The sequence below is a fragment of the Poecile atricapillus genome, chromosome 1 (genome assembly GCF_030490865.1).
Source record: "Poecile atricapillus isolate bPoeAtr1 chromosome 1, bPoeAtr1.hap1, whole genome shotgun sequence".
Lineage (NCBI taxonomy): Eukaryota > Metazoa > Chordata > Aves > Passeriformes > Paridae > Poecile > Poecile atricapillus.
In genome coordinates, this window is record NC_081249.1 from 39,067,113 (window position 1) to 39,087,702 (window position 20,590).

The 20,590-nt window shown below is 36.9% G+C and overlaps 1 protein-coding gene across 1 annotated transcript in view; it reads right to left on the reverse strand.

Annotated features, from left to right (window-relative positions):
• Positions 1-20,590, reverse strand: part of PCCA (propionyl-CoA carboxylase subunit alpha) — a 274,262-nt gene that overhangs the window by 141,600 nt on the left and 112,072 nt on the right. The window contains exons 13-16 of the mRNA XM_058833148.1: positions 16,347-16,490; positions 14,580-14,654; positions 9,372-9,440; positions 8,485-8,560 (exon numbers count right to left, since the gene is read on the reverse strand). Of these exons, the coding sequence (XP_058689131.1) occupies positions 8,485-8,560; positions 9,372-9,440; positions 14,580-14,654; positions 16,347-16,490 (364 nt within the window). The remainder of the gene's footprint in view (positions 1-8,484; positions 8,561-9,371; positions 9,441-14,579; positions 14,655-16,346; positions 16,491-20,590) is intronic.

The following is a 20,590-nucleotide window of genomic DNA, read 5'->3' on the forward strand; positions in this document are numbered from 1 at the left end:
CTGACATGATAGAAATTTGTCCATTTGATTAAAGGAAGATCCTTGCTGCCTGTGACCTAAATAACCATTCACAGACCTTGATTTCAAACACTGAAGGAAATTCACACTGCATCTCCACTAAACAAAAGAATTAAAAATCTTACCCTAAATGGCCATGACTTGGAAATAAATAATGATTGTCTTTGGCTGCTACAAAATCCCCCCAAAACCTCCAATCTGAATATCAAGTTGAAACGTCCCAGAGACTTCATCTATCATAGCATCAAGACAAGGAAGAGTTCTTCAGTGCTGCCCAACTTTGAATCCAGGATTTAAACATGCTACAATTTGTAACCAGATCATCTCACATTTTTCTTTTCTAAACTGTTATAAGATCCTTGGTGAGGTGATGGCTGATGACAGAGCTTGGTGTGTCAACTGACTGCCCCGAAAGACCTAAAATCAAAAAAATATTATGAGTATTCTTAATTATTTCTACCTCATGTGCATCTGAAAAATATGAGGCTTCTGCACTGTTTTAAGCTTCAAAAATCCTTTACTAAGTTCAAGAGAGTAGACAAGCCTAGGTGTTTGGGAAGCAATATAAAATGCATTTTACATACATGAATTAAAAATGTAATAAACAAGTTTCCCTTTAAAGTATCATGAAAGGCTATCTTTATCAGTCCCTGTGATCATTATGTGAGCAATGACTGCATGGTTGATCTTCCCAAGACTGAGTTGATACTTTTAGTGATGTACCAAATCATATGGCTTTAAAAAAAAATTGCCAGTGTAATCCTTCAGAAGTCTAGAAGTTTTAGATTTGCAATTTAGTGTGACCTCTGTCAAAGTTCATAAGGTCTCCATCTGTGTGTGAATAACTACTAGGCTACAGAAATATGGACCCCTAGAGCAGCTTGCTCCTGACTACCTGCTGCTTCCAAAACACTGGCTAGACATTAGCCTCACACTCTCACAGGATCAAACAGAGGCTAACAGGCAGTGCTTATTTCATGCAAAGTTAGACACTAAACTGAAGTATATTGTATTTATGTTGCAGTGGTTTTCAGAGATTTTTTTCTTTTTCTTGACCAGATTTTGAGACTGCCAGGAAGAAAATCACATTTGTTAGCCTGACAAGCCATGACATTTTCAACAAACAAGCAAAATCCTCAACTACATCAATTTATTTCTCCTCCAGAAAACAAAATTTCACTTCAGCATCACGATTTTTACATTGTTAAGGCTGATGCAGAACTGCAGTTACAGTTATACTCTTCTTTTCTCTAAGTCAAAATATAATCAAATATAATAATCGCTGTTCTTTGTACCTCTATTTTTTCATTTTACGTGGCCATGGTTTTCATACAATACTACATCAGTGGAAGCTCAGTTTAAGATATGCTTCTTGGGTTTCAATTTTACACACTATTTTCCAGAACATATTTGTAAAAGAAAGCAGACTAGCATTTGAATTATGGACAGTTAATGAAATTTTTTAAAACTACATATTCAAATGCTTTATATAGAACATATATTGCTGAGGTTCCATTAATTTTCCAGTTAAATTGTCATTATTTCCTGATGAATACAGGAACACACTAAATCACACTGTTCACCACAGCTTATTAGCAACCCTCTGTTTGAAGAAGCCCTTGTTAAAAAAAAATTAAATTATCATCAGAAGAAATTGCTCCCCAAACTGCCTGTCTCTGTCTTGCCTCCTTCCCTTCTTCATTCTCTGCTTTAAAAACTCTGCTAAGGATGCCAGACTTTTCATTAACATACATACTATAGTCTAACTCCTAACCCGTCCTCACAAGAAAACCCAAAGGCAACAACAAAACACATTTTATAAAAAACAATTTTATAACAGGTTTATGAAGAGGCTATCACACCACATTTTTATTCACTAAAAATCAGAACTTGGAATGCCAAGGCATAAAATCATAGGCACTGTTTTCACTATAAATATTTACTGACACTAAACATATTCAGTGTTGATTAGCCTTTTTACAGTATTAAGCTTCTGTCATCTTGATGCCTGCAAACACAAATCTGCATTTATCCATGTAAACTTAATTGGAGTCCTACATGCCCCTCTGTAGATAAGCAGTTGAATAGACTTAACTTGCTGATAATTTCAAATGGCACTAAAAGAACTTTATCTGCACACTTAGTGACTGCAAAACCAACATGTGAAGTACAGGACTAGTGTTTTCTCTTTTTAACAAGCCAGCAAAGCTAAACTATCACCCAACAATTTAAATGCCGAATAAGAATAAACGTGATGAAGCTTAGGAGGTATCTCAGTTATTTCTCTAAGCAAAATATAAAAAATATTAACTAAGCTCTGCACTGAGAATTATGAAACACTGATTATGCTACTCTTTATTTAAAACAAGAACATTATCAGATTTGCACAGATAATGAAAACACCACTTCCAACACATTAACTTCTCATGTCTGTGATTACCACCCAGCAAGCCTCCATGTTTATAATTCTAAAAGTTTTCATAATATTCCCTAAAACCCTCAGCATTCAACTGTTTAACTGTCTTTCAAAGCTTGTGTTTTGCTACAACTCACTTCAGAAATGGCTATCTGCATACAAAATCCCATCCCAAAAGCAAGAAAAAAGGGAGTTTTTAGCTTTTAATTTTAATACACAAACATCCAGGTAAAATTCTCACATGGGATCAGTACACCACTGACCCTCAGAAGTGAACATGCATTCCAACTAAAAAAACTAGTCTTTCAGATATGAAAGCCTGGAGCTCACTAACTCACACACCAGGATAAAGGAGGAAAGAAAAGGAGGTAAAAGGAGATAATATATGTTAATATTGTACTGTAAAACCGTAAGTCCAAACTCAAACTAAATTCTGTAACTGCATATGGTTCTGAACTTCTTAGTAAGAGTAAGAGGACCATTATCTATGGTGTCAGCAAACACATATGAATGCTTGAATCAGTAGAGTAATCAGAAGCAGAAGCTAAGCAGGTTTTGCCCAGAAAAGTGAAAGAAAATAGATGAACATTCTACCATCATCCTCTCCTCAGATATCCTTTTACTCTAAAGATGGGGAATACAACACTAGGACAACTTCATATCTAGGGAAATAACAGCACTTGTTTTTTCAATGCCTTATCAACTGGACACATTATATTTCTTGTTTTTCACTCCCCCAGTTCTTTCTCCTTAATAAAAGTGAGAGAAAAAAACCATACAAACAAAAAATTTACCTGTCAAAAAAAAAAAAAGTACCTTACTTTAATTTCCCCTTCTGCAGCAATAACACTGCCTTCCTCTTTTACATGATTAGCCTGTACCTTCAACTGCCTTTCCCTCTTTTTTCTCCGAAGGACACTGGTAATCTATAACCCTACATCCCACAACATTTCACTGAGAAATTGACATTCCACTCCCTCCCTTGTGACTGGCTTAAGGAAAGGAGAGAACAGGAGCAGTATCTGAGCTGCAAGCTGATGCTACTAAGCATTCTGAAACGGTCCCTTCTAGTAATTTTGAACTAAGTTCGTTTCCTTCCCTTCTCCATTTTTGGTTTCCACATCAATATACTTGGGAATCTGCAAGAAGTGAGAACACAAATACTGTTGCAGAACTACCCGTCTGTTACCTCCACTATGCAAAAGTTGTATGATCTGTTGAAGCATTTTTTAAAAGCACAACCAAAAAAACAAAAGTTCATTTCATTTAAGGACAGACACTATACACTGCTTTTGCAGGGAAGTAGGCTTCTTACACATAAAGGCTGTTTTGGTCACAATACCAGTGAAAGCATTTCCAGGGGATCAGGATACAGGAGAGGCTAAAATGTACATGTATACTGCCATTGAGAAGTATCTTTTAAGTTAAAACTAAACTACTCAGTCATTTATGATATTTAGATCTAAATTAAGGTTTATAGTGAAAAGCTTTGTACTAGAAATTAATTTATTTGAAATATATGATACAATACTAAAATTGAAGTTGGATGTTCTTCCTTGTGCTCTAGGATGATCCTGCTTGAGCAGAGAGGTTGAACCACATGATTTACTGTGATCACTTCCAATCTTACTCATTCTGTGATTCTTGGAAAGCCAAAGCCTTCTCACAACATTAAGTACACTCCTAATTAGCGTGTTTATAGTTGCAAAAGCTCAAGACACAGTTTCTGCCGCCACTATTCTGACAGCTCTTCACTCAGAGACTTAACCTCTACCTATCTCTTTCCCTCAAACTTTCACCACAGTTATTTAACACTTTTCTGCTTTCTGTATCCTCCTTCACCTCATGCTGGCAAAGTCCCCCAGTCCCAGCTGGTGGCCTCCTTATTTCCTCCTCATTTCTACTCCTTCTTGCTCTATCTGCTGCTTACTCTTTTCCTCATAGGCTTCTTTTTCCACTCTTCTTCCTCCCAAATGGTCTAATACACTGCTCTCTCGACAGAGAAAGCAGGATCTTAACAGAGAACGGCTGACTTTATACAAAGACTTAAACTTCATGTTATTGATTTACTTTGGAATGCTCAGGGAAGATAAAAAGCAAACAGAGGTCAAAAGAAAGATTACAGGAATCTGCACTCAAGGATATGAGCTATCTGACCAATCAGACCTCTAGTAAATTGATAATGTATTCTACTTTATGCACAAATATAACCATTTCTTGTATTTACATATATAAAAATAACTTTCATACACAAACCTTCCAGAACTTCATCCTAGGATTTATATGTCTTCAAATGAACAGATTATCCAGCACCAGAAATGACAAAAACATATAAACTTAAGAGAAGCTGAGAAGGAAAGCACACCAGGTTTACACACACGGGATACACTGAAAGACATTCTTTTAATACCCTATTTCTGTTGTTCAAATTACCCACAACCCTCCAAAAAACTAAACAAAACAAAAAGTTTCAGAAGAAAGTACCATAGGAGACAGAGATGAACTACTAACAACTGTGCATGCTCAAAGGAAATAAATCATGACTCATCCCAATGAGCAACAGTGTCTCTGCTTGAGTGGAATCTTAAACTTTTCGCTATTCACAAATTCTCCAGTAACCACTCCAGAAAACAAGAAGTATCTCTTCTTGAGACAAATCTGGGTTGGACCCTTAACTTTAATCAACCCTGAACTGTACTGCAAGACTCAGATAAAAATGTTACCTAATTAGACCCTTTGTCACTCCAGAGTCTCAGCTGAGATTTTGAATTCAGATCAGTTCTCAGTGGAGGAGTCAGTTCCTGTCAGAATAATTTAGACTGTAAAGAACCTCAAGAGATCATTTAATCTAATCCACAACTCAAAGAAACACTATCCTAGACTTTCATCTGCTCCCATTAACAGCAATGGAGATGTTACACAGGAAGAAAGATGGAGATCACATTCCCATGATCACACTGACTTTATCTTGACTCAATCTGGAGTTAGTCATACTGTAAGCATCTACCAATGAAAAGACTGTAGCATTTCCTTTTTCACTTTTTGGCTGTTGTCATCAGCCAAACTGCATTTTCAGAGCACAGCATTGTTGCAAACACTCCAATTTGCTTTATTCAACATTTTTAATTAAGATACTGCTATTACAGGCACTATATGATGCAGCCCTGGTTGTTTAAGGTATTACTTCTTCAAATTTTGGTTGTCTGCTTTCTTTGCAAATATTAGACTGTTTTTAAAATTGAATTATTTTAATTTCCTTCATGATCTCGTCAGGCAGATTTAACTGGAAAGGACAGCTAAACCATGAATTCAAGGCCAGGTAGTACCCAGTCCAAGAAAACAAGTCAATAAAGACTTGTCTGGGGACTTGTTCCCTGTCAATGGAATGGAGCTAAAAAGGAATGGGGTAACTTGTGAATATCCCAAAGACACAGCAGTAGAAACTGAATGTTTTCTCACGCAGCCAATAGACAAGGAGCAGCAGCCTAAGTCCTTGCCCTTCACACTGCCAACATGCCTCAAACCCAGTCTAGATGAGTAACCTCATGAAGGGTCACTGGGCTACTTCAGTCCTGGATTCTCTGTCGGGACCACCATGAATGACATTGTACGGTGGCATTTGCTCCAAGAAGACATTTGTCTTCTAGGAACTGGATAAAAACCACTGATTTAACGCAGGTCAGCAAGCAACCAGCAAAACAGTAGTGACTAAAATTCCTTACCAACTTTTGTCTGCTTTGAACTAGTGACACAGAAGTGATGGGGAAGACTCCATCCTCCATTAGCAGTCCCTAAGCTACATATTAGATGGTCCTTGACCTGTTACCCAGTCACCCTACACCCCACTCCCATCCTATGTGAGTGAACAAGCATCTTTGTTTACAGAAATTGCAAACCTTGGGATTTTAAATCTAAAACTCTAACAGTGCACATCATTATTACAACTGACACTGACTTCAGCTGGTATCGCTTATCTAAAATGCTCTTTAACACTTCTGAGTTACTTCATGGTTTACAGGGATAAATACTGTGTCTCTAAAACACCATGCAAACATAAATGCTGCTTCCCAGGAAATCAGAGGAACAAGGGGGTTGTGTTGAGAAACAGGGATCTGGAGCATACTATTCAGGATGACTAGTAATCTCTAAATAGTTAAGTACAAGCTCACTACCCAAACATAAAACCAAGTAACTTCAAAATCAGGTAAAAAATTATCCCGTATCTTTTACTACTAACAAAAACTCAAGTTGGAAAAGACTTCATGTGTGGCACTTTACAAAAGATCAAGGTAGTTTAATATTTTGTTACATAGAACCCCAACATTGTGAAGCAAAACTATGCACCATCATTTGGTGGGGGGGAGGAACAAAAATGGAATTCTGCACATGTCAATGCAGTTTACAACATTACAGCTTGGACAGTTTCTACTAACTACCCTATCAAGAATCATTCACACTAGGCAAGAGAAGAGATACTTTAATATCCACAAATGTTCCATTTTAAATAAGCACTGAGAAGAAACTACCAGCTGTGTATAACAACACAAAAATCCCAGTGGTTTTCAAATGGAAACTAGAAATGTGTTCTGAAAATTCATCATTCATTTTGAAACCTGTAGCACATTAAATTTTGTGGTTTGCAGTATTTAGAAAAAAAAATCCCCCTATAGTTCACAAATTACCTCTTTAAATGTTTTTAATGGACTAAAAGCTTTTTCAGACAGCAATACTACAGATATTAGATGTGATGTATATAGGCATACTAATAAAAAGACTGTAAAAATCTCAAGAATACAAATTATTACTTTTAAGGTGTAAGGTCTCATATCCTTCACAAGTATTTATAATCTGTGGAACTTATTAGCTACATCTGTGTAAAACACCTAAGCACAAATGATCAGTCTCCATCCCAAATTATAGCAATACAAGACAATGCCCCATACACATTTGCCATATTCTCATTAAATAAAATACTTTTAGCATTACTTGCTATTAATACAACAGAATGTGAATCCAGAGCCTGTCTCCATTAAAAACACCAACAAATCCACCTCACATCAATCTAACTAGAGCAGTATAAATTTCTCTTTCATATAAATTTACTCAGCTGTTTTACAGCAGGGGTTTACATCAGCACGTTGTACTGCAATAGTCTAACAGCTCAAGTTGCACCAATATAAATCTATGTTAGAGTTAGCAGTTCACTTACAATGGCTAATCCTACCATGTATCTAGCTACACTGTGGTAGAGGGATGTTCATTTTCCCCTAGACAGATAAATCTTTCAAGTTTGACAGGGCAACTGTACCATTTAGCAGCTCAGCATTAAAGCCAAACCAAGTTTTAAAGAAACTTCACAAAAATTTTTACCTCTCTCATCCTGAGTTGTCCTTCCTATTTTTCATAAGGCACAGAGGAAGACCTAAAAAAGATTTCTGCCACACAAAACATGACTTCCCTCACCAAAACTTAAAAAGAGTGAAAGTAGTCAGGGCTGATTTTACCCCTGCTGCCTGGAAAGCCTGGAAGAATGGCGGCATCTCCTATGCAATCAGTGAGCAAGAGCTGAAACACATGCTGATCAACAGCCTACATCTGTATCTGCCCAAACCTAAACAATAACCTTAAAAATAAGAGAAATATATATATATACACACAATCAACTACTGCATTGTGATAATATTTAATTGCAATCAATGTATTAAACTCCTAAAAAATGGCAATTACTTCAAATTTCTTATGTGCAATGACCTTTTTTCCCCCCTATAAAACATAACAAATCAATTACATGCCACCATTCAGTGAGAACTATGAGTTTTAAGAAATTTCTTTAAATATTTATCTTACAATATTCAAGCAGAAAATGGAGAAAAAGAAATCTCTTTAGAGTTGATGTATCTTCTCAGCTTAATTAACACAAGCTTTTCCTGTTTCAATTTGCACTTAAGAAGTGGGAACTTTGCTCAATTTGCTAATTACTACATTTTCAAGCTGTTTTCTTGAAATAGATGACAGCCTATCACACTAGGAATCCAAATTCCTCTAGTTACCTCGAATTACGTAGTTGTCCAAAGCCTCTTCCATTCTTTTTAGTGCTTCAGCTCTATTAGAGCCATAGGTAATCAGCTAAAAAAAAAAAAAAGTATTTACATTTCCTAGAAATTAGATGTTTGTCTCTAGAATTTGAATTGCATTTAAAAATTAAACAGCTTTGCAGAACTTCTGCAGTCATAAAGCCATTTCTTGACTATTACAGAATTTGTGCTACAAAGGCTCCCTGAAACATCTGTAAAAAGCTAAGATCTCTTAACCCATTCAATGAAAGAAGGCCAATCACTTTTCCTTCATAAAACTTAATGCATCTAAACAAGCTCTCAGAAATCCAGACAAGAGGTTCAATATCCAAGCTGACTCACCAGATTCCTAATGCCTAATATACTCCTAAGATACCATTTTTTTGAGGACTGAACTCTATAATGTAATTTTTTAATTTTACCAAAATATTCCTGATGATTAAAATCTAATACTAACAGACACTATCAAGCATTTCTTTCAATGCTTCTTTTTGGAAGCCAGAATCATTGACATTTACATCCAGGCTAGACTATATTAAAAAAACAGATTGGCAGTATCTAAATCAGACAATAAAGGCTAGTGTTTAAATTAGAATTTTATTAATTAGAAACTGCAAGACAAATAATTACAGTGTCAAAAGGTAAAAATTTTATTTAGACGTGACACTAGATTTCCTCTCCTCCACATCTTCCTTCACTTCTTTTGTATTCCCTTGAGCCTGGCACTTTTATATTCCCTATGCCTGGCACCTTTAAAATATTGATTTACCAATCCTTTACTATTCTATCTCTCATTTAAAAGATCTATGTATAAAATCAGCACTTCATACCTTTAGAACACTGAGAAATAATAATCAACTCACTTTTGAGATCATGGGATCATAATAAATGCTAATGTCACTTCCTTGTTGTATACCGCTGTCAACACGTACCTTCAAAAATAAGAAGTAAAAATAATTATATATTACTGGAAAAAAAAATTTCAACATGAGGATCAAACCTACTCATCAGCCTTAAACCATAACCCCCACAAAGCTTATCACATTTTTCCCTCTGGAAAGACTAGAATAATTGTTCATTTTCAGAGAATCTGGGAGGAGGGTAAGGAAGACTTTTTCTTCACCAGCAAAAACACTTGCAAATTAGTCTTTTCTTTATGACAAACTTGACTGCAATCTTGAGCTCATGGTCAAAATTCTCTTTTGTTCTCTAGAATGCACTATAAACACAGTAAATCTGATCTACAAATTTCAGCTGTGTTACACTCGCTTCAACTTTAAACACATTCAATTCTAATTTAATCCCTGTAATAAAAGACAGTTGTAATTATTTTTCTGGCTGACACCTGGCATGAGGGATGACCCTTATAATCACACCCTTTCTGCATCTATATGTAATCACATCCCTCATGTTCTGCTACAACCCTTCCAATGGCTTCAGTAAGAACAGAAGTAGGGAGCATTCAGCAGGAACTTTGGAGCTCTGCTTATCAGCTCCATAGGAATACTGAGCCTATGGTTTTCATGTCTGTAACACTCTCCTTCTCTGTCTCACCCTCTCAACTGTTAAACTTTTTTTTTTTTTTCTGTTGTTGCTCTCCCCCCGAGGCTTTAATGTTTACACAGCTTTTTCCATGGCTTTGCTTTGTAAGGACACAGCCCCAATTAAAGCTCTGATTCTGCAATATTCATGGAAAAAAATAACACGAGTTCAAAAATTTCTTTTGAAGAGGCTGATTGCTGTTAACCAGCCAACAAGTTAGTTTGTATATTGCTGATTCTTGTTTTCATCTCTCAGTTTGATTTCGTCACTGTAACAATGAGGTTAGCCATGTAAAACTTTTCAAATGAGCAATTTCTGGGGAATAAATATTTATTAAATTGCTGGTTTTGAGCGCTGGAATCCGAAATATTTTTTTTAAAACTAATCAAAATAACTCAAGTGATAAATGCATTCTGGGGATCATAAGGATGGAGGGCTCTAATCAAAGCTGTTGAAACAGCAGGGCTCTGATACACCGCATTGTAAAGGGGGTAGGAAAGAGGGTCCTGGAATCTCACTTAAATCTTCACCTGTGGGAAAGAACCTTTGTAATAAACAGCAGTTCATCTGTCTGCAGCAAGGCAGAAAAAGGTCAATGCAACGGCTGTTAGGCCTTTAATATTTTAATTTAGGCAATTATCAAGGGACCACATGTAGAACCTCTTGTCTAGAGAATCCACATGAGGGCATGATGATGACTTTATTAGCCAAATGACATAAAAAGATACCCTAGCAGGTGTATTCACTTTTTTCAGTAAGAAACAGTGTCTGACAATTTTTAGGACATGATATTTATTTTAAGAAATTCTCTTATTCACATATTTATATTCATATATTTATATTTACATATTATTGTTTCTGTACTTATTCACATGTAAAGGCAGTATTGCTTCTGTACCACTTTAATAGCATCTTATCTGAATGTGTTTTATCTGTGCTTAACTGGGCTCCCCACTACTCAGATCAGGTACATTAACATTAGCTACTGATGAGAATGTAGTTCAGACATGTCATGATTACAGAAAAAACATGCACTGTATTTCTCAGCTTCCTTTCTTCCAGCTGCTAAACCATCCTTTCTCACAGAACGGCTGCCTATGTGTAAAGTCAAGGCACATGTTCTCACATTTAAATCAGAAAGAATTAATTTACCTACTCAATTCCAGATAAAACCCCTGCCCATGATATTTTTTTGTAATACTCAATAAATACATACATAAGACAAGGTATGACATACATACTCCACAGATACTTGAATTCTACTGTGACTTTTGTCTCTGAAGTAGCACCTATAAAGTGATTGCACACAAGCATTCAGGGGTGCTTTACATATGCACAGGTAAGTATTGACACATGTATGTCATCTTTTGACAAAGAAAAAACGTATGAGAGGTGCATAATTCGGACCCACATAAGCACGTTAGTCAGGTCCTAAAGTTAACTAAGACTTCTGAGGCTGCCAACTATATGTTCTGCCTGGCTCTATGTTTCTGTTCATATAAAACATGTACATGACCACTACAAAATTCACTTTTTTTCCTAACTACAATATCTTGAAAAGGCTATAGTGAATATAAAGTACTTGAACTACTGCATAACTTCCTTTAAAAAAAAAATCTGAAGTCCTCTATGGAAGTTAATTTTCACAAAATAAACTCAAGATGACTGAAAAAAATGACAGCAAAAAGAAATACATTTATACTATCTTCAATTCTCCCTGTGGTGCTTACATTTTCAGAGCCTGGTAACAGTAGGTGATTTTATAAACTATATGGTGTGACAGAACTTAATGAATACTGGATGAACAAGAAACCCTAATTCAACAGATACTCACTACAACGTGCTGAACTTGATAAATAATAGCAATATTTATTAGAACTGCAGCATTTATTTCTGTTTAATATACTCCCTTTCTTTTACCCAGTATTTAAGATATTTAGGAAAAGCTAGGGTCAAAGGTCCTGCTGTAGCCTAGAGCCCATTCATATTACAGCCCTGACACTTTATTGCTGTTGTACTATCCTCGTGTGTTATTGCATTAGGATAACAGCAAAATGAATGAAAAATGTTTAAAGCGGGGGGAGGGGTGAAGCACAATCTGTGTCTCAGTCCTGCAATGAACTCTTAATGCATCAAATCCCACTTAGGAACACAAACAGATTCTAGTATTTCTCACTTCTTTGCTATATCTGAGTCTAAGAATTTTCTTTTCCTTTTAAGAGTCATTAAAATACCAGACTGGTGCTCAGACTGACAGAAAGCAATGCTGGAGCTCTCCAGATATGGCAGAGTATGTTGTGTAGGAGCCACCAAACATCAAAGCTCACTATCACACATCAGCGGCTGGTTTGTAGCCACCTGTCTTAAGCTTCATTATCAAAGGCGAAAAAAGTTTGGTACTTATGAGCACCATGTTAAAAGGAAATTACGAACTACCTGACACAAAAATAGGCATCCTATTTCCTCCCTATGGCTAAGCAAAAGCTCTCACACAGCCATGCTCACCAGCTCCACCAGCACGAGCAGCTGACACACAGGCATGGTAGGCAAAAAGAGCTAACTTGAGACACAGAAGAAATGAAGTGCAAATACATTTGGTAATACACATAAGCTGAACTTGCTGTGACACACTACAAGTCTCTGCTAATTTTTCTCAAGCCAAATTGTTGACAATTCTAAAACCTAAAATGCAGAAAACGAACACCATGGCACAATGGGCCTGTAACACTGTACCTTTTTAGCCGTATTAATTTTGTTCTTAGCAGCATGACATTCTCAGGAGAGAAATTAGTTTCATGGTAGAAGAAATCCATGTATTAAGACACCAAATCGTGAGTGTCTACATAAAAATACTTTTTCTATTTTTTAATATGACAGTGGAAGTAAACAGGAAGAGAAAGCCTAGAGACTCCATATGAGCTCCTCAAACCATTGCTCTGAAGCCTCCAGTGTAATTAAAATCTCTTTCTTTGGTACCACGATGGACTAGGTGAAGCAATCAGGCATCTCCCACCCTTCATTTTCAATTCACCTCTCCCCCTAAGCACAACTCCCAGCCCACCCCGTCTACCTGACAAGTGACAGCCCAATCTGATTAAATGCTTGCTAGGGAGGGGACTCATGGGCCTCCATGACAGGCCAAAAGTGATCACCATGGAGATACATAATTACAGCTGTCAACGCGTCTACTGTCCTGCTGGCATCAATTTGATTGCTCCCAGCAATAATGATAGACAAAGCTTAGTGTGCACTCTCCTACACCCAATCACTTTATCTATTCCGTGGTCCATTTAGCTGACATGCAACATTCACACAAGCAAATAACAGCAGTAAGCAGAACATTTAAGGCATTTTAATTGTTTTTTCTTTGTATGGATGGCTCACAAGCGCAAATGTTATTACATAAAACTCCTGCTGCAGCATTAATTGAAGAAAGATTTGGTGGGACAAAGACTGTAGGGGGTATAGTTTGTCCATTATCACTTGTACTTTCAACAGGTCTCACGTTTGGAAAATTGCAAATTGCAAAAACTTGCAAGGGCAAAATGTTTGACATCGTGTTAGCTATTACAACATGGTGAAAACTTCAACAACCATAGAGTATTCATTATAAATTCTTATTAAATACACTCTTTGTTTCATTAAAAAGAAGTTTAGATACATCCAGTGATACCTTTTTTCCTCATCTCCTCTTTAAGAGCACATAATGCCTTTTAGATCTTCACAATTTTTTTCTGCTTTCAGGCTTTGAACACAGCATGAAGCCTTAAAGACCAGAAAGGGTCAGGTCCCTTTGGAAAGTACACGGGCAAAAACAATTTTAAAAGAGAAGTAAATCATATATCCAATAACAACTTCACATTTAAGATCCCGCCTGTAATTTCTCAGTATTTTCCGTGCAAGCAATCAGACTGAATAATTGTATTCACAGATGGTACAGTCTCATCATTGCACTGACACAGTGTCATTCATGTATATATGCACTTATAATTCAAGACCGCCTTGATTTTACAGAAAGGCAGTGTATTTGCTCTTTACACCCAGCAGAAAACAGTGTTTTTTGGAACACCTATTCTGAATAGTTAGGCTGTATCCTGAAACACGTAACAGCCACTGAAAGAAATTCCTCTTTAAAGTCTACAAAGCTAAACAAAAAGTACTGGTAGTTTTTCACCACTGTCCCCGGTTCTTTATGCTTTAAGAGCTGACTCAACAGTTCACTGTCATTTCTAATGACCACAAGTATATTTACTAAAGCTCTGTCTGAAAAACTTAAGCTGAAAGTTATAAAACAAACTATTTCAACATGTATTGGTTTCCTGTTATACCCAATCTGAACATTTTTAACCCAGTTTGGAACTGTTCACTTTTAAGCACTTTTTCAGGCTGCACAAATCAGTACTGCAATGTCCTGTCCCCACTCTGACAAAAAGCTGGAAAAAAGGCTTGGTTTACAAAGGTGCTGAGTATTTATAGTCTTTATGTAAGAGACACTCAGCACCTACAAAAATCAGAACAGAGTTACTTACACTTGGCACATGCAGTGGTTCCTGATACTGAGACAGTTTACCAATGGATGGCAGGCCAAAAGATTTGTAGGGGTCCTGGAAAAAAATTCAACGTGAGAAAGCATTAAGCTTTTACAGATGTGGAGCAGATAATCTTTGAATGCTTTAAGTATAATAGAAACTGCTACTGGAATGACTGTTTTCTTGCCCAGAATTATTTGCGTCGAAGAACATTTCTTCATCCATCTGCCCCCACAACTCCAAATAAAGAATGGAAGTATATAAAATCTCTTGCAGCAGTTAAAAAAAAAGGAAATAAGTATTCTGAACCCAGTTACAATGTACCAAAATAAAGTATACAAAGATGACATTTTCATTAGCTACACTTGGAAGAAGTACCAGAAAGCATTCAGGAGGTCAGGCTTGAAAAGAAAGTATAAGGAAAAATTTTCCAAGATAAAAAGGGCAGCTAGAATTTCACTTATCTTAAGAAGTCAAACTGATCTTTATGCCACTGGAAACCTCCAACATTATTGTACATAATGCAACACCAATACAAACCTAATAGAAAAACAAATAAATATATGGCCTACAGAATAATCTAATTCATGGCAAAATAGTTGGATTCATTACTTATAAATGTGAAAAGATTTAAGATGAACAAATTAAAAAGCCCAAGCATCAGTTACTCCAGGGTACAGCCTACTAAAACTAAGAATAGCTTCCATGCCAGTCACAGGGCAAATATTTATTCTTTATCAAAATAGTCTGTACAACTTGGAATCAGTAGAGCAATTTGGAGGTCATGTGCACGTCATGAAGGGGGAAAAAAAACCAACATCAAATAAGATGGTCTAGGTAAAAAAATTCCCAACAGTTAAGAAAGGGGAAAAAATGTTTCAAGGTGCTCACTTAGTTTTGAAATGCAGAGCTACCTAAAATGTTTCTGAAACTAAGGGAAGGAAGATAATATTATTTTCCAGTCCCTATCCCTGAAAAATGTTCAAGGCCAGACTGGATGGGGCTCTGAGCAACCTGGTCTAGTGCAAGGTGTCCCTGGCCATGGCAGGAAGGCTGGGACTAGATGATCCTCAAGGTCCCCTCCAACACAAACCACTCTGATTCAATGACTTTTTTTTACTTAACAAATTTTCATGTATCAAAAATGGCAACAAAAAGTCATTACCTCAAAATGTTTTGAAGGTGCTTGAAAATGTGGCTTAAATATTCTTAAGCTTCTTTAAGGTGAGATCGAGACTCATACCATAATTATAGTTATCATTTTGGAATGTGCTTTGAAAGTGTATCCTATAAACTGTAGTTTCAGAAGATGTGTAACCTGGTTTTTCAACAACCTTTTCCAAAGTTTTATTAAAACAACAAAAATTCTCTAAGACATTGAATTTCAACTGTGTTTTTAAGTCAACAAGTTTCAACTACACATTTCAGAAACCTGGAAAGAGTAGTTAACTCTGGTAAATAAGTCCAGCACCATTAAATGTGAACTGAACATGCAGGCTTATTTCTAATGATATTTGCTTACCTCTTCCTTTTACCATTTTTACTTTCAATTTTCAGGAAAAAGCTATGTCAAAACACACACCATATTTTTAATTAAAAAATAAGAACTCAATTTTACAAAACCTCATTAACCATTCGTGTTACATGCTCTAAATCATGACTTTCATATGATATTCCTTGATTTCACCTTGGCATCTATCCACACCTGGGTATTATTACGCCACAATTCAACCACCTACCCCCTCCTCCCCATTACCACTCATTTACCTCAGCATAAACTCGACATTCAACCGCCCAGCCGTTGATGGGAATATCAGCCTGTTTGTGCCTGAGAGGGTAACCCTTAGCAACACGGATCATTTCTTGGACTAAGTCCAGGCCGGTAATGCATTCTGTGACGGGATGTTCAACCTGCAAGGTCAAGAACTGTCAGTCAGTAGGTAACAAAAAGCAACCAAATAATAAAAAAGCACCTCTCTGTAAACAAACAGAGATAAACAAGAAATTTGACCTGCCAAAGAACAAAGAAAGAATATGTTTCTCTTTTGGTCTTTTTCCACAAAAAAAATCTACGTAAATTCCAGCAACTGCTGTCTTTGCATGGAAAACACAAAAAAAAAAAATTAGCAGATTACTATAACACAGAGCAGCATACAAAAGGAAAACTAGAGAGGTGACATGGGAGGATTTGGGGATTTGTAGGGGTTTATTGTTTGGTTGGCTTTTTTTTTTTCACTTATTTTACAAATTCAATGCATCTGGTGACAATGAGTTAATTTTTCTTTGTTTGGAAGCTTTTCCCATTCAATTTTGTTTTGAAGACACTCATACTGTAGCCAGAACTACATTTTAACTGAAAATCTCAAAGTAGCTGATAATCAACCCATTCTGCTACACTTGGCACGTACAGGAACCGCTACCAATTTTCCACGGAACCGGCGTAGCCTATATCTCACCCATTCACCTTCTTTCACTAACCTGTCCTGACAAGCAACCAGATTAGCGTAATCTTGCATCAGCGCAGTGTAGCAGAAATGAGCAGATGGATCCTTCAATTCCCCTCCCCTCCCCACTTCCAGACTTATCTGTTTAGTGCTTAGCATGCACAATAGCTGGGCTGGACCAGCAGAGTGGCTCTGCCCGCTCAGCAAATTGCCGCTAACGGCTTTGGAAGACGCTGCCCTGGGAATTGCCGTCGCTCACGCTCACGCGGGATGTGCGTACAAGCATGTACACATGGGCGCGCGTAAGCACGTGCACACACACCTCTGCCTTCAAATGGGCAGAGAAACGAGCACATTGATTACCTTTATAAAGCCTTCAACTAGGCACAGGGCAGTAAAAAGCAACCAAGATGGTTCCTCTGATCGTCTCCACATTGATCAGGTAAAAGGTAAGCATGCTAAAAGTACATTCTTTGCACTGGAATAGCTGTACCACCTTCCATACAGAAATTATGACACAACTGCCATTTTTGCTATAAAATGTTTGTGCTCCAAGTGGAAAAATACCTTAAGAAAATGCAATTTGCAAGTATTTTATCGTGAGATGTCATACTGCGTACCTTTTCTGACACAGGAAAAGGTCACTGACCAAACCACTTGTCTTTCTTGCTTCAAGTATATAGTATTGAGGAAAACATTCAGTCATTATAACATTGTAGCTTACCAGAACAAGTAGATGCTTTGGTCTTTAAGAAAAAAAGCTTTGTAAAAATAAACAGATGGCATCCATAATTAGCCCTGTGTGTGCTGTGAGTTTGTTCAGAGTTTCAACAACATTTTAAGACGTTTTGACATAATTTTAATGACAAATCATCACCGAAACAAGCACCTATTCTTTGAAGGACAAAAGTGACATTGAAATGGGAACCTGATTATACAGTTTAAGGATGTACCTTTGGGATTCAATCTTGATTCTACCTAACATATGATACTCTCCAGCATGTCAAGTTTAATAACACCATTTTGAGAATCTATGAAACATCTCATCTATCCTGCAGTGTTAAATTGAGGCAATTCCATTTCTATTAAGACTTAAAGTTTCGATTAAAACTCCCTAAGTTTTAATAGAAAGTTACTTATCACACATTCATACTTGAACAACAGAACTAATTTTTCTACTTTGGAATTTAAGTTTTAAAAGGTTACCTTTGAGCTGAGAACATGTTTGGAATTTTAACATTCCAGATAATTCAAATACTTTTTATTTTTCCAAAGACATTTGCATTATTTAGTTATACTGCCATTTTTCTTGGATAGCAACTGGCATTCCAGATTCAATAGCTTCATTGTTGTTTTCAGTTTTATTGTTGATGATCAAAATAAGAAGGAATGTCTCTGAAAAGAAAAATATTTTTGTTGTTTGGTTCTTACGACTCACAAACATTTATTTAATCCATTCTTCAATACAGATCTTTGACTCGGTCAATATTTTCTTCTGTTTCTTCAAAATACTCCCTTTGTGTCTCCACACAAAACAGCATTCAGAAAATATGTATAGGAAAAAATGTTGGGGGATTTTTTGGGGTGGGGAGAAGTTGTTCTACTTTATTTTAGGACTCTGCTTCAACTACTACTATTTAGGCATAACATAGACAATTCCAATCATAGCATTAATTTGCGGTACCAAATACATTTTAAACGCATTTTCATGTTCATTAAGACCATCAGATGACCAAAATACGAACTTGAATCTTGAAATCTCTTTAACAACTATAACAGCCAATTGACTAAAGTAATTGTAGCTGTTATAAAATCAATCTTTAAAAGCCAGACTTCAACCACTTCCCTCTTTTCCACTTTCTACTTCAGGTGCCATCTTTATTCTGCCTGCCTGTTGGATTTTCTTCTATTTGCTTTCTTGTCCATCCACAGCCTTTACTTGCCAGTATATACAGACTAAGTTAAGTACTAAATTTTTGACGAGACGATTGCATGTTTGCTGACGAATGTAGCTGAATCTCACTCAATTGATCCAACTCCTTTAGCTTTAGGCCATACTCAGTTTTGCAGTCAGCTGATCCAAGATGTTGCCAGTGAACCCCAGCCATTAAAGAGACAGTGTTAGTATAGTTATACAATAGTGGCCATGTTCACACATTACTGCTGTCTTCAACACAAAGGGCAAAACCAGACATGTCTGCAGCAAGCAACCATATCTGTATCAAGGCAGCTGTACCTTATCCTCAACAGGACAGGCAGAAAAAATTGATCAGCAAGAACGCTCAATCTGCCAAATCTCTTACAATCTGCCAAAAGTAACATCTTTACTATCAGTTCCTTTACATACACCAAGTCTGCTCATAAACAGTTGATAACAAGTCATCATTTCAATGCACTTAAGAACAATATATACCTCCTTTAAAAAGTCTTAAGCCTCTGTAAAATCCCACTTATATTCTTGCTTTGAAGTCCACAAAGCTATACCTTCTATGACCAGCAATAGCTATACAGAGTAAAGGGAAAGTGCTTCCCCTTCACACTGGATCTACTGCTCTTAAGACATATCACAGCAACAGCTTCCCATGAGCACTGAAAGTGTTTTTGTTTCACGAACTCCTTTCCATTTATACAGCAACAGAAACTAGTGGTAAAGCCTGTCAGAAAATAATAATTACATCCCAGTTTACAGATGGTAAAGCGGGTATATAAGAGTTGGGGAACCTACTACCATCACAGGCCAGTTAGCATCCATCACCAGAATAGTATGGAAAGGCTCCTAATTCTCCTCCTGTTCTGTGACTGCCAGCTGTTTTAAAGCTTTTCCATACTGGGGTTCATCCACAGCTACAAAAACAGTCACGCAGCTTTTATGGAGAGTCAGAGGTAAGAGTTAAATTAGTGATGACTGCTCCCCTTATATTCAGGGGAATAATTCTGGGACAGATTTTTCTCAAGACTATCAAGGTACTCAGATCTAACAGCAAACACTTCTGGACACTCAGACTGCTCTTGTCCCTGTGTGTATAAGGCATCAAATTACTCACACACCAGTTGGAACATTCAAGCATGCCACATCAGCCAAGAAAATCTAAATTTCAGTAGACTTAAAACTACAGCCTATGTCACCCCTACTAGTGTAAGTCCCTAGTTGGTGTCATATACCCCTTTACATTCAGATAAATAATCTCAAAACTAACTTTCAACATACACCTCAGTTTCCAGGAAATGTGATTCACCTGGAGTCCCCACAGGCTTTGCTGCTGCAGCCAAATCCAGTATCAATTGACCCAAACGCACCAACTTACAGATGCTTCTCAACCCCCTGTACTTCTGTAAGCCTGGTTTCTATTTCAGAGAACTGAAGAGCAACAGAGGTGCACACATGTTCTGCTCTTCAGGCATGCAAGCTTCCTGACTACTATGAGCAGGAGCACGCTGGGGTCACATCTTTCTGCAAAATAGTTCACATGTACATGGGGTTTGGGAGAATACGGCAAAAAACAGCTTTTCATAAAGGCTACCGAAAAACAGACAATGGCTGGATTAATGTACAGAATGAATGGAAAG